Genomic DNA, 19,399 nt, shown 5'->3' with positions numbered 1-19,399 from the left:
TATAGCCTCTTTTAAATTTTTATTTTAGTCCAAAATGTGCAACAATTTCATTTTAGTTTACCTTAAAGGAATGCATGTGTCTTACACAATATGGAGCTTGATTCTAAACATGATAGAGACAGTTCAGGTAGTTTTGCACTCAAGCAACTCAAAACAGTAGATGATCTGATCTGATTTATGAACAAACACTTGCAATGTTGTCCAGATTAAAGTGCACAAAACAACAAACAGACAGAAATCAGTCCAGATATTTGAGAGTGACAATGTCTGAGTGGGAATGATGTCCTCAGGGTCAAAGATGCACATTTTGTTGCCACAATGAGGTTGAATTTGGAAAGAAATCTGTAGCCTCCTGCTCTCTATCTTGTTATTTTCACAGTATCTAAATGTCAACATTTAAAAACCTAATAAAATAATTTCAAAAGTAAAAATATTAAAGTATCATATTCGGTGCAATACCTTTCAGAGACACCCAGTAGTGTTTCCACTTGCGCTTCGTTGCAGGTTCCACCTTCTTGTTCTTCTTATGAACCAAGAAGTTCTTCACAGCCAGGGCTCCTGCTTTCCTGACTATCCCCTGAGCACAGCCAATCAGAGAGTCCGATGGATAAGCACTGCTGAGGGTCCCACTGCTTTGCTCGTCACTCACAGCCGAGCCAGCCTCCTCTGTGAAGTCCCGAACCTGATGCGTCTATAAGAGAGTGATGGAAAAGTAAGTGATGACAAACATTGGATGTACAAGAAGAAAGGTATAAACAGTTACGCAAAGAACCTCACCCAGGCTTGATTGTCCAGTTCCTTCCGGAAGTTTTCATACACTCCCCCCCTGACTCCCTCGTTGCCTCGTCCTTCTCCTCCTGCGCTGCTGCTCCCGCTGTCACTCCCGTTGAAAACGCTGCTCTCGGTAGCGGAGTACACGGAGAAAGAGGCGGACATGGCCTTGCAGCGCCGTGACACCAACTCTCCATCTCCATCCATCTCTGTGGTGACACCGTCGATGCCACTGTCGCCATACTCACTGCCCTCACCCAGAACACCTGAGATGTCCTGCAAGAAAAAACACATATATATTTGGACAACTAGAATATCCACACACACTACAGAGACGTAAACACCAGATCTGACCTGATTCTGTGCTTATATCTTACTGTGTTTACATGTATGTGATGCATTTCTGCTCAAAGGAAACTTTTCCACTCTGATCTAAATATTCTCGGTGCTTTCACACATTTCTCTCACCAAACTGAGACTCCCTGTGTTCTTTTTCTCTTTGTTTTGCTGTGTTGTGGGTCTATTTATATCCGCTCTAACAACCCCTCAGCATGGCTAGATGAATTTATAATGAACACTTAGGGTGCTCCACCATCCAAGGGTGCTTGGGGGTTGTGGGAAAGAAAAGCCTGTTTCACTTTTTAGTACTTCCTTCTTATTTAGAAACTTTAAAAAAAAACTAATGACACATGAAACTTAAAGAAAGAAGATGGACATACTTTCATGTATTTACAAAAGAAACCTTGTCAATTTATTCCCATGTGACTTCCCTCTCTTCCCCTCTAAGTGAATGTGCATTTGTAAGATCAAAAGAGAAGCTTTCACACTTGGTTCATATGTCTTCATGTGTGTATTTATGCATGTTAGGGCAGTGTGTGTGGTTAGTGAATGGAGCATAAAAGATGCTTTAATTTCTGGAGGGGGAAGGCAGAAACCAGGCCAGCGTTGAACAAGTAGCCCCACAGCAATTTCCTATCTGACTCCTTGTAATCCCTTTCCCCACTACATAAATATACATGCACTCTTGGATGTGCATTTACATAAAACACCCACACACACAAGAGGAGAGCATGAGCACACAGGAAGTGTCTCTGGTAGTCATCAAAATCTGAATCCTGTTTGTGAAACTTCCTGGATACTACAGTTAAAGAAGTATTTATATTTATCTGCAGTTGGAACATAAATGGATCAGACACCAGAGAAAAGTAAAGACCTTGAACCTGATTATACTTATCATATTGTTTGCTCTATACATTTATTCGTGTGTGTCCTAACCTGAGTAGTTTGTGCACGCCGCCCTTGGAAAGCCGGGCGCGGTGCAGCCGGGATGCCCAGTCCTGCCAAGCCTTCAGACAGGCAGTGTGAGCGTCTGCAGGGGAGTGTGAATGCTCCGTACCCGCCGCCGTCCTCCTCAGTCGGAGACATCAACCCCTCCTCCCCCTCTCCGTCTCCGTCGCACTCTGCCTCTCTGCGGTTTTTAGAGAAGCGGCTCCTCTGCCCCCTGAGGCCAGGACTCTGCTGGCTGCACAGATGGTCCAGAGATGATGCCCTTTCAGCAGCGCCTGTAACACACACAGACACACACAGGTGGTCATTGCAGAAGCAGCTAGATGAAGGTTGTGTATTCTGATTACTGTCAATTACTGTCAGACTACTTTGGTACATTTGACGTGTAAATTAACCTCCTCTCTGTGCGTCTGGCTCCTCCTGTGAATCTGTATGATTTTGTGAGTGAACCGTTTGTGTCTGCGCGTGTGTGTGCGTGGGTTCGTGTGTGCCTCTGAAGCAAACCCATCCATTATTCCAAGCTAGCCAGCCTCCTGGGGCAGCACTTACACCTTCTGCAGTTTAGTTACCAGCTACCACCTGCTGTGCAGCTGAGATCCAGCAGCTCCTGCACAGTGCCAGCTAACTTAACAACCCTGTGATCAACTGAACCGCTGCAACAGTAGGAGGGAAGGGTAACCTTCAATCAGCAGGTTTTCTCAAATGCGTTTCTCTGAGTGTCTGCAATTTTTTCCTCATCCGCCTACCCCTCATCACCTGCAAAGTGAATCAAATCAGGCTAACACCCCTGCACACATGCACGGATATACCAGTTGTGCATGAAGACATTCTTTTCAACCCGATCCCTATTATATCATGAAACCGGGAAAAAATATACGTAGATACCTTGATTAGACTTTTTTTCTGAACATAAAAACAATGATCTGAATGACTTCTGGAGCCGTCCAGATAAAGACACCAGTATTGGAAGTACCTAGAATACAACATCTGCTACTAAGATCAGCAAAGGAGATGCATTGACTGCTAGAAGAGAGCGTAATGTGAGGAAAAGCTAGCAAATGTAAGAAATTAAAGTTGTCTATTACACATTTACAGCTGTTTTTTCTTTGAAGTTTAGATATTTAAACCCTAAAATACACAAATGTAGAAGTTTAAAGTAAGAAAATATGGTTCATCTGACTCTCTTCAGAGGACAGCGGTCACTAGAAGAGGCAGGGAGCCGAGCTGCAGCTATCGTTAGACATTTAGGTGTCATCAGTTTGCAAAGCGAGACCATACAACACTGACAGCACTAATCATATTCATACCAATGTAACAGTATAGCATACATCTGTTGAATAACAATAATATGTTTTAGATCAGGGGTTCCCAAAGTGTGGGTCGGGACCTCCTGGGGGGTCGCGAGACACAAATGGGGGGTCGTGAGATGTCTTCTAGAATGCTTTCATTTTTTAATGATCTAAAAATAGTACATTTTACTCATTATAGTAAAACATATAGACAAAAATAGTAGCTAAACTTTTAATAAAACCATGAAAATAGAAAATGTAATGAGTTTTCTGCCTTTCTTTTTGCCAGATGACTCTTAAATTTAGGGTTAGTCAACAGTTAATTATCAAAAGCATCAGTAGCAGTAGGTTAATTCATAACAGTGCAGGAAACACAGACACATGCTTATATGGGTAGGATCATTTCCAACAGACCAGCTAAATGAAGCCACATTAAATCACTCTAAGGGATAGTGGGGGTCGCAAGTCTTTGGCACCAATATTTTGGGGGTTGCGGGCTGAAATGATTGGGAACCCCTGTTTTAGATTGTAAAGGACATCAGTAAACCAGACTTGTATTTGGTCGGTTTGAAGCAAACCAAACTAACATGTTTGTGTGTTTCTCATCCTCACCTGCGCTGCCTCGAGGGCGAGTAAACTGCTCCTCCTCCTCTTCCTCTCCTCCATCGATCATTTCCTCCGTGCTGGTCAGATGCTCCTGGCTCAGATCAGACATAGAGAACTCCAGGCTGTCCTCCCTCCACATGTCTGCAGACTTTGACCTCTTCTTTTTAAAACTCCCTCCCTCCCGGGGACCTTCTGTCATTCGCTGAAGGTACCTCTCCTCTCCGATCATATCCCCCTCCCCCTCCCCCATAGAGTCCTCTCCTCCATCATGAGCGACCGTGTCGGCTTCGGAGGTTTCAGGAGTGGGCGTGGCCAAAGGGTCGTCATCGTTCTGATAAGACTCCGGCCTCATGGTCATAGCCACGCGTTGAGTCCAGTGGGGGTTGATGCCGAACTCTCCAAACTCATCTGCAGCGTTGAAAGGCTCCAGTCCGTTCTCTGCTAAGGATTGTGGGATGCTCGGGGTGCTGGAGGAGCGGGTTGAGGCCTCAGAGTTTCTGTGCTCCTGTTTCACTGAAGAGGAGTGTCGGGAGCGTCGGGTGATTTGCTGCTTGTTGGAAAGACGGAGTGACCGGGACGTGTGTTTACGGGAGAGATGTCCTGTCACATCGCCATACAAACCACTGTCCCCATTCTGACTCTCCACATTTCCCATGATTCAACTGTAGACGAAGGAGAGAATGAAGGGATTTTACTATGACTCTATTTTTAGGCTTTGGGTAATACTTCTTACTCTATAAATGAGTGATGTACAGGATGTTATGAATAGTATATGGTCTTTGTCGCATCTGTGATTCATATCTTTATATGCCTTCACAATTATAATCGGAGCTTTAACTAGAGGGCTATTTATGTGTGTCGAGATAAATGTTAAGTATTTTTCACACCTTTTATTTGGAAGGGGGTTTTGTCCATTAAATCACTGATTGAATGAAGAGGATGGTATTTAACTCTATGGCAGCAACAACACACAATGCAGGCAAACAACTTCAACTATTCTTTAATTCTTTTTTGTTTGTTGGTCAATCATTTCCTTTAATGTGTGTCAGTGGCAGTGGAAATGTGAGGCAAACCAACACAGTAAATAAAAAACTTCATTTGCATGTATTTTTACTTGATTGAGGTATAAAACCTCATTCTTTGTTGAGTTACAATGACAGTATTGGTGTCTGTAGCAGAGGCTATAAAGGTCTGTCAAGAGTTGTCAGATTGGACCCACTTCAGGGCGGCTGTGGCTCAGTGGGTAGAGTCGCTCCAACAGTCACATGCCAAAGTGTCCTTGGGCAAGGCACTGAACCCCAAATTGCTCCTGCCGTTGTTCAGCGGTGGGTGAATGTGTGTGAATGAGATTAGCTAATACTGATGATCCCACTATAGCAGCCTCTGCTATCAGTGTGTGAATGTGGTGTGAATGGATGAATGTGACTAGCAGTGTAGAAGCACTTTGAGTGGTCAGAAAGACTAGAAAAGCCCTGTATAAGTACAAGTCCATTTACCATTTACTTCTTGCTATCTTTGATTCAGTAGACACAAAACAATGCATTGATAAATATTTAAGACAAGCTATTTCCTTATGCTCATTGTTGGCTAAACGCCTTATCTTACAAATGTGGAAGTCAGAAGCGAGTCCTTCATTCCAACAACGGCTCAATGATTTGGTGAACATTCTGCACTTGGAGAGATGCGATTCAAATTGGCTGACAGAGAAATTACTTTGATGACAATATGGGAGCCCCCCTCCAATATTTCTCCATCTTAAAGGCACTATGAGGAGTTTTTCACCAGCTGAGAAACAGACTGAAACCAACACTGATGCCTCTTTATGACCTTCAAAGGAAACAAAACCATAAACAACAACACTGATACCTTCTCTGTTGTCATTTTTAATGCCTTATACCACTCAGTGGGGGTCGGTGTCAGACCATATGATTGACATTTGACTTTAGAAACATCCTTTTTCGGCTGTTTTCATGGCAAATAATCACATTGAGTGATACATCTGGCTGTTAGAAGACAGCAGGGCGAGGTTTTTGTTGAAAACACTACTATTGCATGTAGAGAACAAGAGATAAGAGGTATCACTTTGTCCACAATGGGGCGCCAAAATTGATATAAATCAAAAGTTCCCCACAGCAGCTTTAAGCCACCTCTTATTGCGCTTGAATCTTCTGGAACAGCAACTCAGATGACACTTATGTTTATAGAGCTGTCACCAACCAACTTTGTAACACGGTGACGCTTGCATGTTTTTGTTTGTTTGTTTATTTTATTTACAGTTTTTTTGTAAGACTCTTACATTGGCGCTGTACATTTCATCACCGCAATCATCGTCAGCATTATTGAACCCATCCACTGTATAATAAATGGACGTAGTATCCTTGGCGTCACCCATCTGTTTCTGAAGTACTGTTTTGAAGCCAATCATCAGAGGGAGCCATATTGGAAATGCTGAACTCAACCAAACTTCTGTTGAGCTGAAGTGAGGTTAAGAGGCGGGGTTTGAGCCTCCTGGCCTCAGCTACAGTGTTCCCGCCTGTCAATCAAGTCAGCTGTGCCTCTCATAATGGAAAACTCGCAATCTTATCTTATATCTTCAATATCTTTGAAATTGCTGCGTCATGAAAAAAATTCACCCCCTGTACAGTGTGTGCCAATTGACAAATGAGCTATCGAGACTACACTTGTTTTTTTGTCCCAGGCTGCAAACATGTTTATTTCTGCTGTAAAGATCAGCTTTTTTTAATTAGTGTGTATGTGGTTTCCAGTACTTCTGGAGCCAGCCTCAAGTGGACACTCGAGAAACTGGAGTTTTTAACACTTCTGCATTAGCTTCAATTCTCAGTTCATAGTACATCAAAATAAAAGTGTCATACCCAGAAATAAAAGCACATGAATGGCGCACTTTTTTTGTTACAGAGCCAAACAGTACTCATTTAATCAAGAGAACAAACACTTCTTTTGGATCTGATCGTAGATGTTTTTTGGCGTTATAAGCAGGCTCACACTGCTTTTAAATCATCCCCAATTCGCAGCCTTACCTCCCACTGACACTGGCATGTGTACCGTGTCACATCTCTGGCTGAAAACCAGGTCAATCTGTGTGCTGGATGACTGAGTAACATTTGGTTGCCCCTTAATCGTCTGTGTTTGGTGAAAGGTATCCAGGGTGTCTTTGAATCCCCTCTATAGTTAAGCTGTCAAGCAAATGGGATCAGGCTTCCACAGCTGAGGTGGAAACAGCATTGCCAGGGTTTTGGCTGATTTAAGAGACTCCTGAGTTTGGTCATTTGTCTGGGACAGCTCACTGAAATGGGGGGAGCATGGGGACAATAAAGCTAATTTAAAATGTATTTAGAGCATACACAGCTTACATTTCACTGAGGCTTTGTAAGGGGTTTCTAGTGTTGTTTCATTAAAGTGCTCAGAATGCATTAAAATCTCACTTTATAAACATCTAAAAGGACATTTTATAATCCAGAAATGCTTTTTCTTATACTTTTTTAAAAGCTACTTTTCAGCACTAAACAGACACTTAAATCTGTCTAACTTTTTGAAACTGCATAACACACAAATGAACCCAGACAATGAGGAATCATCCTGTCTGCAGCACTTCCTGCTCTCCCTGGTGTTAGATTATTAGCTCTATCCCTCAGAACCATCAAATATATCAGTTTTTGCTGCTTTCTTCCAATCTCCTTCATCTCCTGCTCTCTCTTATATAAGCAGATGGAGCTGCTGAGTCAACTGCTGTCAGATCAGTTGATCCCCTGTGAGTCACACATCATCAAACCCACACCATCAGGTTCTCAGTGTAGGCTCAAACTGCAGTGAGAGAGAGACTGAAGAAATGTGCTGTACTGTGTCAAAAATCTGTTCAAACAATTTATTTAATCCAGTATTAAGGACTCACTCACTGCTAGCTGTAACATGCAAAAAATATCTGTGTATAATGGTTGGGTTCTGCAAAATCTAACGCCACTGGAGATTAATGTAGTGATGAGAGACTGGTGGGTGTCTGCGTGTGTATAAGCTGTGGTTACCTGTAGTTAAGCAGCAGCATCACCAGCTTCTCATCATCAGGACGGTGTCATCTTTCACAGACTGCATGATCCTCCACACATCCTCAAACGACGGTGTCAGTTCACCCTGAGAGGAACAGGAGAAGAGAGAGAGAAGTATTTCAGGGGAGCTCTCACGACTTCAAAGTGACCTGATGTGTCAAAGGCACACAGAGGAGGAGACAGACGACGAGAAAAAACTGGAGGGTTGTTCTGGAACTACCGCATATGGAGAAAGAGAGAAAGAGAGAGAGAGAGGGAGGAAATCTGCCAGGTACGTCATATAAAGTGCGTGAAGTTAAGTTGAAAGGAAAGCTGAGAGGAGCGGGAGTCTATAGGATAAGAGACGGAATAAAGGATCAAAGAGAATGAAGGAAGCTGTGGTCAGTGAGCACGGACTGATAAAGGGGCAGAGAGGAAGAAGACAAAAAAAACCACATTTAAATTAATCACAAACTCACAGATCATCCGGAACAAAGCTCAGAGGTATTGTCAGAGACTGAGAAAAGGGGGGAGGGGGAAGAAGAAGGAGGGGGGGGGGCTCACAAACAACAACATTTCTTTGAAGAGCACCCTGAAAGTCAGTGCCAACCTGAAACCATGCAGGCATGTTTGAGCATGTGCACGAAACATTAGGGGGAAAACATCCCCTTGTTTCCCTGCAGACAAAGAGCCCCGCACACTCACACACTGTTGGTAGAATGACAGAAGATGAAAGCAGCTATGGAGAAATGATTTACAGCTTAAGAGTCAATTAAATGATCCTTGCCAACACGACCTAATTTTCCTTAATGCCTGCCCTGAGCTGCTCAAAGAAGACTGCGATTTCCATAATGTGCCGTGTATAGAGTGAAGGTATGCAAGTACGAGCACGCTGGCTTATGTGTAGTTCTGCACATATTTTTAGCTCACAGCGGGATGAAAATGTAATTTGTACGTGAATCCAAGCAAATATAACTCACGATCCTCCTTATAGTGAGGCGGGGTAAGCATTCTGAGGCCGGCAGCAGGCTAGCTAGGAGACTGACTGTTGCTCTTATTGCTGCAAACACCATAGTCAGATTTGATTGTGTTCTGATGAGCCTTTAAGCGGGCAATAAAATCCATTTATGGTCATGTAAAAGACAAAAAAAGAGAGACAATAAAGCTCTGATCCATGGCAAAGCAGATGTCAATCAGCACAGGGTCTGTCCAGATTGCACACATCTGCTGAGTTATTATTACTGGCAATGTTTCATAATACAAAAAAAAAAACATTGGTTCCATCTGGTCAACAGAGCTGGCATGAGAACACCATTACTTTCACTACACTCTGACTACAGCTGCTGCTTTTATTGTTGTTGATAATCAGATAATGCTGTCAGTGGGTTTATTCTCAGGGGGCAGAAATGAAGCAGTTCTAGGAACAAAAGGAAAAGACAATAAGAGAAGTGAAGACTGTTGAGGGAATTAATGAAAAACAGACCTTATTGCTGTATTCACACATGCACAAGATATCTTAAAACTTCCAAAATGTTCAAGATGGGCTGGATGTGTGAATGCAAACACACATTTTTCACCCTGTCTTCACCCTTTACTGTGTTCCTGCCAGCTTCCTAGTTATGTATAAAGAGGAAGTTGGGGTGATCTGATGTGAGAATGAAGCAGCAGGAATCTTTGTGAAAAATCACAGCAAGGGAACTGCCTAGAGTGGTGACATTTATATCATACCACCGGTGCGAACTGGCTAAAGAGACATAACAGGATGAATAAAAACATCCAAGGTGAAGGAAGAAGAAGCATTTCAGAGCCAAGTAAAGATGTCTGCATGTCCCGTCGATAACACACAGACTGCTACATACTACCTAGGAATGTATGCAGTACATACTGCATACTGTGTTTGAAGGTGGTATGTAGTATGACTGTTCTGTTGGATCTGTTCGGCAGGATGCTGGGTCAGGCGTCACTGGATTCCAGTTTCGGGAAAGCAGAAGTAAACAACGGCCAAGCTGATAGTGAAACTGCTTCTTTAGCATTCTCTTCTGATTTTAAAAAATAAGAAGTGGTTTATACTGAATTTAATAATTTCCACAGCCCCTACAAATATACAAAAAAAAAAGAAGAATGTTAGCCCTGTGCATTGTGGGAAACAGTACGTGAGAGAGACTGGTCCACTGCATACTGAGACATTTTCCCGAATCAGTACTACCAGTGGTGTGTCCAGAGGGGTGGCCAAGGCTGGTACTGGCACCCCTTGAAATCCAATTGGCTACCCCAGTGGCCACCCCAAAATCCTAAACTATGATTGGCTGTTTGTCTTGTCAGAGGTGGGGTTTCTGTTAAAATCTATAATTTGTGATGAGTTAAAAGGCTGACAGTAGATTTCTTTATTAGTGCCCTCAAATGTGATTTTGAAGAAACATCTTTTGTAAGTCCTTAAAGAATTAAGCTTAGAAGATTTAAGCCACTTTTTTTAAGTCAAAAGGAATATAAGAACTGTTTAATACTTTAATGAAAGTAGGTTGTGAAGACAGAAAGGGTAAATGTTATTTATTTGTAAATGCACTGGCTACCCCTGCCTATGTGAATGCCTCAGTTGGGCCACCCCGGTCAAAAAGTTCTGGACACGCCCCTGAGTATGACATCCAAGTAGTTTTGACATACTGCAGATTTGGCTCTTGTTCACATACTACATACTGAAGTTTGGCCGAATCAGTACGTACTACCAGTATAGTAGGCAGTTTTGAAAAACAGCCACAGTATTGATTAAATGCAAATACTGTCATCACTACCTCGTCCCCCTACATGTCGAACTGCAGACTCATTTCCCCCCTTCCCACCCACCCTATTATCTGACTTTAAAACTTTACACACACAGGGACATGTAGTAACAAGCAGGATTGAAACATTTTGGGGGGCAGAGCTCCTGAAAATCTTTAGAAATAGTCACGGATGCTAACTTGAACAAGGCTTATGTTCTGCTGCACAGGCCCACTCCGTCACAGCACCATGCCGGCATGTGTCCCCATTTATGGATCTAAGCATATACTCTACTGCAGCAAATGTTACCCCCCACTGTGGGAAGTGGTTACATAAGCTAAACTTGACCCTGATACTTCTCCACCTCCTCCTCTTTTTCTCATATTGTCTCCCTCCCCTCTTCATTTCTCATCCTTCCTCCTCTCCAGGCTTATCCAAACCCACATGCCGGCCACCCACCCTTCCAAAACAAACAGAAAGACACACAAAAAAAATGCAGCGAATTAATAATGATATTACGAACAATGATTCACAGATGCAGGATATTGACTTTGGAGGGTGTTCTGCTTACTTTTCAATCTTTCATCGGGTTAATTTGACGAGGATGAGAAGTAACATCAGTACCTGAATGATTTATAGATCAGGCTTACAAAGTGGGGGAAGGGAAAGCAATATAACCTATAATTCTTACTAACCGTGGATGTGCGTAACTCTTTCTCATCCATCTTTACGTCTATATCGACAAATTCAGTGAAGTGAAGGTAAAAAAAAACACACACAGACCAAACAAACAAAACAACCCTGCCTGACACAACACAAGGGACAGCAAACCGCAGCCTTTCCTCTGGCGGTGTACAGTCGAAAATGTTTAGTCTCTTCATTTTTTCCTCTCCATGTGCCCTGCAGCAAAGCATGGAGGAAGGGAGGAGGTTAACGAGAAGAGGAGGGGGGGAGGAACTCTCTGCTAAACCCCCGTAGAGCTAAGAGGTGAGGCAAGGCTGCAGGCAAAAACACATACAGAGGGAGGGGAGAGGGAGGGATGGAGCAGAGGTTGGTATAGGCACAGAAGGGAGAGGAGTAAAAAAAAATATTGGGGTATGAGCTATGAATAGAAGTTTGTATGAAAAAAAGAGAAAATGGGGAGGAAATGAAGAATTAGAGTGAGGGAGAGAGAGACAGACAGGGAGAGATAGACATTGGGGGGTCCTATTGTTGCTGAGCTTTAAGTGGATAAGTAGACATGTGCTCTGGCTGCCTCTCTTTGGGTTTAATTGAGGGAGCCGAGACAAAAGGGGAAACATAATTATTCGCTCTCTTTCCCTCAGTCTCTCATTCTCGCAGTATATTAACACGTTGAGAGAGTGTATTAACACAATGGGCAGCGCAACAGCAGCCAGAGCATCATTACCATGCAGGCATGCCCACTCACAGACACACACACACACAAAGAGGGGACAAAGAACAATGTTGATGAAAATGAAACTCTGGTTCATGCTGGTTAAATATCTTACCAGACACAAAACTCATGTTCAAAACAAGTCCAAAAATGTACACTACACTGCTTCTTGTAGATATTCATTAACTGAATCTATCAACACTAACTTTAGAGATGATGTGATAGGATTTTTTACTCCCAATATAGCTTCATATGTGTTACATTCTTGATTCTGATTGGTCTATACTCTATAACAGAGGTCTGTTATTACTCAATAGCAGACTTATGTTTGATGCAGCTCTGATAGCCGACCCAGGAGGAGTAAATGCAGTAGTATCAATACGCAGAAAGAACTGAGGTCAATATCAGGTCAGCTTGGTGGGAAAAGGTGTGAAAACAGAGGAGAAAAGCAGGTGAGGCAACACACACAAAGCTGTAGTCAATGAATGAAATCTATATAATTGAGGCTGGCACGTGTAAAAAGGGGCATGGTATAGGGCTACAGGTGCGGTGCTGATTCATTCCTGACTTGTTTGCCTTGTTCTACTTCACCATTTGGTTTAATTAGAGTAATAACAAAGCAGTTAAGCTCATTTTAACAAGGCTATAGTTAACTGTAACCATAGGTGCAGCTCAAACTGTATACAACAGAAGAAATATAATTATTGTCAGTCAAATATCTTTTCAAACAAGCTTCTTTCAGCTAAGACTATTAGCAAAAGTGAAGCCTTATCTTCCCAGAAATGATTTCGAGAGAGTGATTCACACCAGATCACATCAGTCCTGTCCTTGCATCTTTGCACTGGTTGCATGTGAACTTTAGGATCCAGTTCAAGGTCTTATTAATTGTTTTTGAGTGTTTAAATGGTCTGGCACCGTCTTATTTATCAGACCTTGTACTGTACAGCCTCACAGTACTTCCAGAGCACTTAGGTCATCAAACCAGCTGCTCCTGGCAGTACCTCGGTCCAGACTCTCTATTCGTGGGGACAGAGCTTTCTCAGTGGTGGCCCCAAAGCTGTGGAACAGCCTACCTTTCCTGTTAGAGCTGCACTGTCTGTGGATCACTTTAAAACACTGCTGAAAACCTATCTTTTCTCCTTGGCGTTCAGTCCCAGCTAAACAAGAACTTTGACTTTTTACTTTTTTACTCTTTTTATTTCCTAAATTGAGCTCTTACTATTCTTTTATTGTTTTTATTTATTGTTATACTTGTGTATGATTATATTGGAATTTAATAACTGTACATCACTTTGGTCAACTGAGGTTGCTTTAAATGTGCTTTATAAATAAAGCTTCACTTGACTTGACTTGACTTTTCAAAAACAATATTTGGTGTAAAGTGATTGATTATTTTATGATTCTTTACTAAGTAAATGTGTAATAAGAAGGGGAACACTTTGGGTCCTCCCCCTGTTAGGGTTTCAATCCACTGTAACAAGTCTGACATGATTGTTGGCTGATACGACTTACCTGATACTAGCGTCAAAAAACAACCAATCCCTAATTTTGGTGGTGAAACACTGATTTCTGACATTTTGCTAACTCTGATGAGCCTTAAACCCTCTGTTAGCACTTCACTGCTGATTTTCCTGCTATCTAATTTACATGAATACATGAATACAGTTGATTTTGTTGGCTAACTGGTTATGGCATCAGATCAAATTTACATACAGATACCCCAATCCGCATTTTAGGCAGTATCTGAGCAGCTCTAACCCACCTGTGCAGCTCTCATGTTGTTCAAGTCCAGGATGTAGACTCTTCAGGATGGGTATCATGGACACAAAGTCTGACAAAGACAAGCACAGGGACCAGTATCACACTGGGACTGGATATGCCGCTTAACTACAGACAGAAACTCTACACTGGAGCTGTCAAACTCATACCGCCACATAAGCACCTCTGCGTTAGAGCAATGTTCTACACCTATGGGCTCCCACGTCAATCACGTTCACACTCAAGCAGGTAGTTTCCTGTGGCACACAATCCACAACAAGAGTACAAAGGCACGCATACTTTCAGTCACACACACACACCTGCACGATCCCGGGGGAATCTCAAGTGAGCCGGTTTTCCAACTCTCTCACACACACGCTCACACACTCTTTTGGAAAAATACCAAAGGCCTGTCAGAACAGTCATGGAGCAGGCACACCCAAATTTCCCCCCACCGCCAATCTTTTCATCTCTGCACCTGTCTCACAACTCCGCCCTACATGACACACACAACTCAGCTCGGAGGACTCAAAGTGGCCATGACGTGGATGCTGATGAGCACTACTGTACACCACTATACTGTCAATGAAGTCAAACAAAACCTGTCTCATTGCCTTTCTAAGCCTGTCAAAGTCTAGACTGCTCGCTGGGGCGGCTGCTGAAATCAGACACCGACTACAAATGATGACATTTTTAGGCACTCTTATAACAGGCCTTTTATCCCAAAATGACAACAAACCATCTTAATGCTACTGATGTAAAACGTGTTGTCTTGAGCTTTACAAGCAGACATGCATGTTTTATTGAGTAATGAGCTGTTGTTTTACTCTTGAAGTTGGAATAGAAGAAGTATTTATGTCTGGCTCTTTGTTGTGGAGCCACAATGTACAACAACAAGAGGAAAGACCGATCTTTTGTGATAGACCAAATGATTCTCAAGAGTACGTATTTCAGACTAAGTGTAAATGCAGAAGTTTCTGATTGTAAATTAACTACAGGATGAAGAGACTCATCACTCAAAAGATGTCTCATAAAGTGCCTGCCTTTATTGTCAGAAGTAGACACCAGTAAGAAATCATTATCACTTCAGCTTTTTCTTTTCTCCCCAGCTGACAAAAAGAACAAAAGAAAACAGTCCAACCTTAAAATAGACATGAAAAGAAGCAACAACATTGACCAGTCTAGACACAGCTGTAACCAGAGACGCTGTCAGCCTGCCTGTTCTCCCTGACCTTTCCCTGCCCCCTATCGAACCCTGACCGACCCCCCCATCAAGCCTCAAAACACATGACACCATCACTGGACTCACCCTCCCTTCAGGCCTTTTCCCGCACCTTTGGCATTCCTCGCATGGTTTACCGTACCCCCCCCCCCTCAAGAGCACAGAGTGAAGCCGCTGAGGCTAACACTCTGGGGGGTAAACAAAGGAATTTCTGGATGGGGCATTCCAAGGAAGTCAAAACAGACTACCATGGGATTCTGGAAGGCGGTTTTTTATCAGTGTTGCCATGGCTTCCATTTGCATACAAACCTGCACACACTTGCAGAAATACTCACAAACACACCTGCAAGCATGTATCCATGCATGACTGTACACCAGGGCTTCCCTGTTGTTGTTGTTGACGCTGAGCAAAGCTGCCTTGGAAGATAACAAACAGAGCGTGAACACCATGTGACCAGGACTGGGTGCAGGGTGGTTCAGTGGTCTTAACAAATAAAAAGTAAGGACTTCTTCCTGAGTGCGTGTCTGCATGTGCACACCTAGCTGAGTGTGCATTGTTCACATTTGAGGAGGATCTATATATCTATCTGCTGTCGAGATAAGGGTCAGATATGCTCTCTGAAAGCATCGTATCGTGGAGATGGGAGCACACACTCCACTGCACTCCCACAGTCCCTCGGAGACGGGACTGTCTGAAACATCACTGGAAGAATTCCCTGGGAGAGGGAGATTAGCTTCTTATTCATCCTTTTGGGATCTGACAAGACACGCGCCGCCCCCCCTCCCTCTCTCTCTCACAGCTTAAACACACACACAAACAGAGCGCCTGCGAGCATGAGTCTCGGCTGCTTCTTAAATCAAACATTAATTTCTTTTAACTGGTGAGAGACAAATCACAATTTCTTCCTGAAGAGCGCTTTGATTTCGAGGTTCGCCGTTGAGGGCACAGCATAAAAAAATGACAGAAGAAAGTGGAGTGGGAGGAAATGAGATGATTGTTATTCATTAGTCCCCTCAATTTGTCATCTCCGAACAGAGAAGTGGAGAAGAAAGACAAAGATTTAGAAGTACGCTGAGAGCAAATTTACTGACAATTCCTGTGCGAGTGAGTGACAAACCAAGCTCAATTAAACACAAAGATAACAGTTTGAAACAGGAGGGAAGAGATAGCTTTGTAGAACGGGATATCATCTGCGAAGAGACGCATATTATGGATTTTAGATTGTAGGTCAGAGTTTGTGTGGTATCAGAGGATTTGGTGGAAGAAAATAAAGGCTATTGGAATTCAATGTCAGCCAATTCACTCCACTTTACTCCTCAAGTGTCACTAACTTCATTAAACACGCTCCTCCGTCTCTCTGGGAGCTTACGCTGTACGCTCCTTAACTCAGATTTCAGCTGACTGTCTCTGCAGCACGGTGCAGGCGGGATTACCATATTTTAAAGAAAATCCTCCTACCACAAGTCCTCCTCCATTGAGTGAGAGGCTCAGGAGAGTCAATGAGTGAGTGTAGCTTTCTGAGGCTCTGAACCACTCTAGAGCTGCTGCTGCTGCCGAGTGCAAACTCAGCGATCAGCGAGTTCCTGTATGAGTTCAAAGACAGGAAACCCCATAGATTTAAACCTCCCATTATGATCTTTCCAGATGTATATTTTAATGTGACGTTTTTACACTAAAAGATCACAGTACCCTGCTCTCCTGCTTGTTCTGAGATGAAGGAGCAGATTAAGCCGTGTAAGCCTAAATTAAATCCATTGTGGGCTCCTGTTGCAGGTTACTCTGCCACTTGAAATCCTCTTGTTTTCCAACTGCAGCAGGTTGCACGACAAAGGCAAACTCTCATTTGCTCTCTGTTAAACGTTCATAAATCTTCTCCCTCTTTATTTTTCTGCCATCTCTCAATCCCTGCTCCCTCTTTTTCTCCCTGATGAAACAGTGATTGCAAAGACAATCCCCTCCCAGTGATCACAACCAATCAGCTGAATATTCATGTGGTGATTTACCGCTCCAAATATGTGAGCAGCGGCAGCCAAAGAAGTGTTGTTTAATTATCCAAGAGGAGAGGGGCGAGACGTTGACTGTGCTCCAGATTCAGCTGGTAACCGTAGAAACCCTGCAGGGCAAGGCACAGCCTGGGGGAGGAGGAGCAGCAGCCAGGAGTCCCAAAAAAAAGAGGGTTTAATTGAGGGAGAGCATTTTACAGACGTGGAGGGGCATTTGTACTTCTTGGAATTATATGTGGGCAATGATAAGAAACTTCAGACATGGAAGTAGTAAAAGAAAGTCAAATATAGAAATTTCAGACCTTTTATCTAGGACAGCAAAAAGTCAGTGTCATAAATAGTTAATATTAGGGATGTCAATCTGTCTCCAGGTCAACAGCTCCATATTTAAAGGTATTAATATTTATGGAGACAGTCATGTTACTGCTGAATCCTGAAAGCACATAAACTTTTAAGAAGTTATCACAAAATGTTATTTTGTGTTTGGATGCATTCAAAAAGTCTGTTTTTGTGTTGCTTTGACTTGAATTCTTCTTAACTAGGTCCGTCCATTGATTCATTGATTCATCGATTCATCGATTCATCCATCCATCCATCCATCCATCCATCCATCCATCCATCCATCCATCCATCCATCCATCTATTCACCTATCCATCCATCCATCCATCCATCCATCCATCCATCCATCCATCCATCCATCCATCCATCCATCCATCCATCCATCCATCCATCCATCCATCCATCTATTCACCTATCCATCCATCCATCCATCCATCCATTCACCTATCCATCCATCCATCCATCCATCCATCCATCCATCCATCCATCCATCCATTCACCTATCCATCCATCTATTCACTTATCAATTCATCCATCCATCCATCCATCCATCCATCCATCCATCCATCCATCCATCCATTCACCTATCAATCCATCTATTCACTTATCAATTCATCCATCCATCCATCCATCCATCCATCCATCCATCCATCCATCCATCCATCCATCCATCCATCCATCCATCCATCCATCCATTCACCTATCCTTCCATCCATTCACCCATCCATTCACCTATCCATTCATCCATCCATTCATCCATTCATCCATCCATCCATCCATCCATCCTTACATCCATCCTTACATCCATCCATCCGGTGCCCGGAACACCTCTAAAGGGAGGCGTCTGGGAGGTCTTAACTTGGTTGACATGGTAATAAAGTAAAGAAGTGGGACATATTTGAAAGAGTTGTTAAGCCTGAAATAATTGAGTAGCACTGTGGCTTTAAAAGAGGATCCCCTTCCTTTGTTTTCATCTCTTTCTTAACTTAAAAGAGCCTTTGTGTGTGTTCTTCATTCCCTCATTAAGGGTCTTATGATTCAAGCATTGTATCCGACCCTTTAGTCTGAAAAGCTGCTGTGGCTTTGTCCCTCCAAACACTTTCATTTGGTGCAAAAACAGCAAAGTTCAAACACATTTCATCTTGGCACTGCATGTTGTCAGACACTGACACTTATTGACACCTGCAGACAAATACAGACAGGTGTGAATGGTGCCGTATTGGAGGGTAATACCAGCTATTCCGCTCTGTGCCGGCTGAGGGGACACGGAAATAACAGGGTGGATGAGTGAGTGAGAGAGGGAAGGGGATAAGAGGGTTTTAGGCAAAGGTAGACTGATTGAGGTGGGAGGTTGAGACTGGGGGGGTGAGACGAGAGGGGCAAGAGGGGCTGAAAAAAAAAGGGTATAATGGCGTTGAAAGGGGGATGAGAGGCTGTTAGAGCAACGGGGAGCTGGTGGAATCAAGTGCGGGGCCACAGGTAGACAGATGAATGATGTGTGCTGAGGTGGAAGGAGACATGAGAGGTAGAGGGGTGGAGTGGTGCTGATAGGTCCGGAGGGGCTGTTGGAGATAGATGTTGTGTCAGTTTAAAGTAGGGCGGATGTGAACAGGGATGGTTTTGTTGTCAGTAACGATATGAGTGCAGTTAGACTATCTGGGGAACTTATTGTTCCTGTTAGTGTGTTTATGTGTCACCTGATTGTCTACAAGGAAGATCATTACAAAGGAGGAATTATTGTTTTCTACTTTTTTCATAGTTTAACTAAAGCATGTATGCAAAGACAAAAACTGAAAAGTAAAAAAACTTAAAATAAAAAAGTTAAGTTGATTTCTGTCGTATTTTTGCATATACACAAATAATTTGTCTTTTAATATAATTGTTTTCTTATACATGTCATACTACAATGTCCTTTCTACCACAATTAAC

General features: G+C 42.9%; 1 protein-coding gene across 2 annotated transcripts in view; it reads right to left on the bottom strand.

Moving 5' to 3' along the window:
- tiam1a (TIAM Rac1 associated GEF 1a) overlaps window positions 1–19,399 on the bottom strand; it is a 100,681-nt gene that overhangs the window by 40,593 nt on the left and 40,689 nt on the right. For both annotated transcript variants that reach the window (XM_034683105.1, XM_034683106.1), the window contains 5 exons: window positions 7,994–8,099; window positions 3,960–4,615; window positions 2,047–2,333; window positions 778–1,047; window positions 460–691 (listed from right to left, as the gene is read on the bottom strand). In XM_034683105.1, the coding sequence (XP_034538996.1) occupies window positions 460–691; window positions 778–1,047; window positions 2,047–2,333; window positions 3,960–4,608 (1,438 nt within the window). In that variant the 5' untranslated portion in view covers window positions 4,609–4,615; window positions 7,994–8,099. The remainder of the gene's footprint in view (window positions 1–459; window positions 692–777; window positions 1,048–2,046; window positions 2,334–3,959; window positions 4,616–7,993; window positions 8,100–19,399) is intronic.

Source organism: Notolabrus celidotus, chromosome 5 (assembly GCF_009762535.1).
Source record: "Notolabrus celidotus isolate fNotCel1 chromosome 5, fNotCel1.pri, whole genome shotgun sequence".
Classification (NCBI taxonomy): Eukaryota; Metazoa; Chordata; class Actinopteri; order Labriformes; family Labridae; genus Notolabrus; species Notolabrus celidotus.
This window is presented reverse-complemented; position numbering and strand designations above follow the sequence as displayed.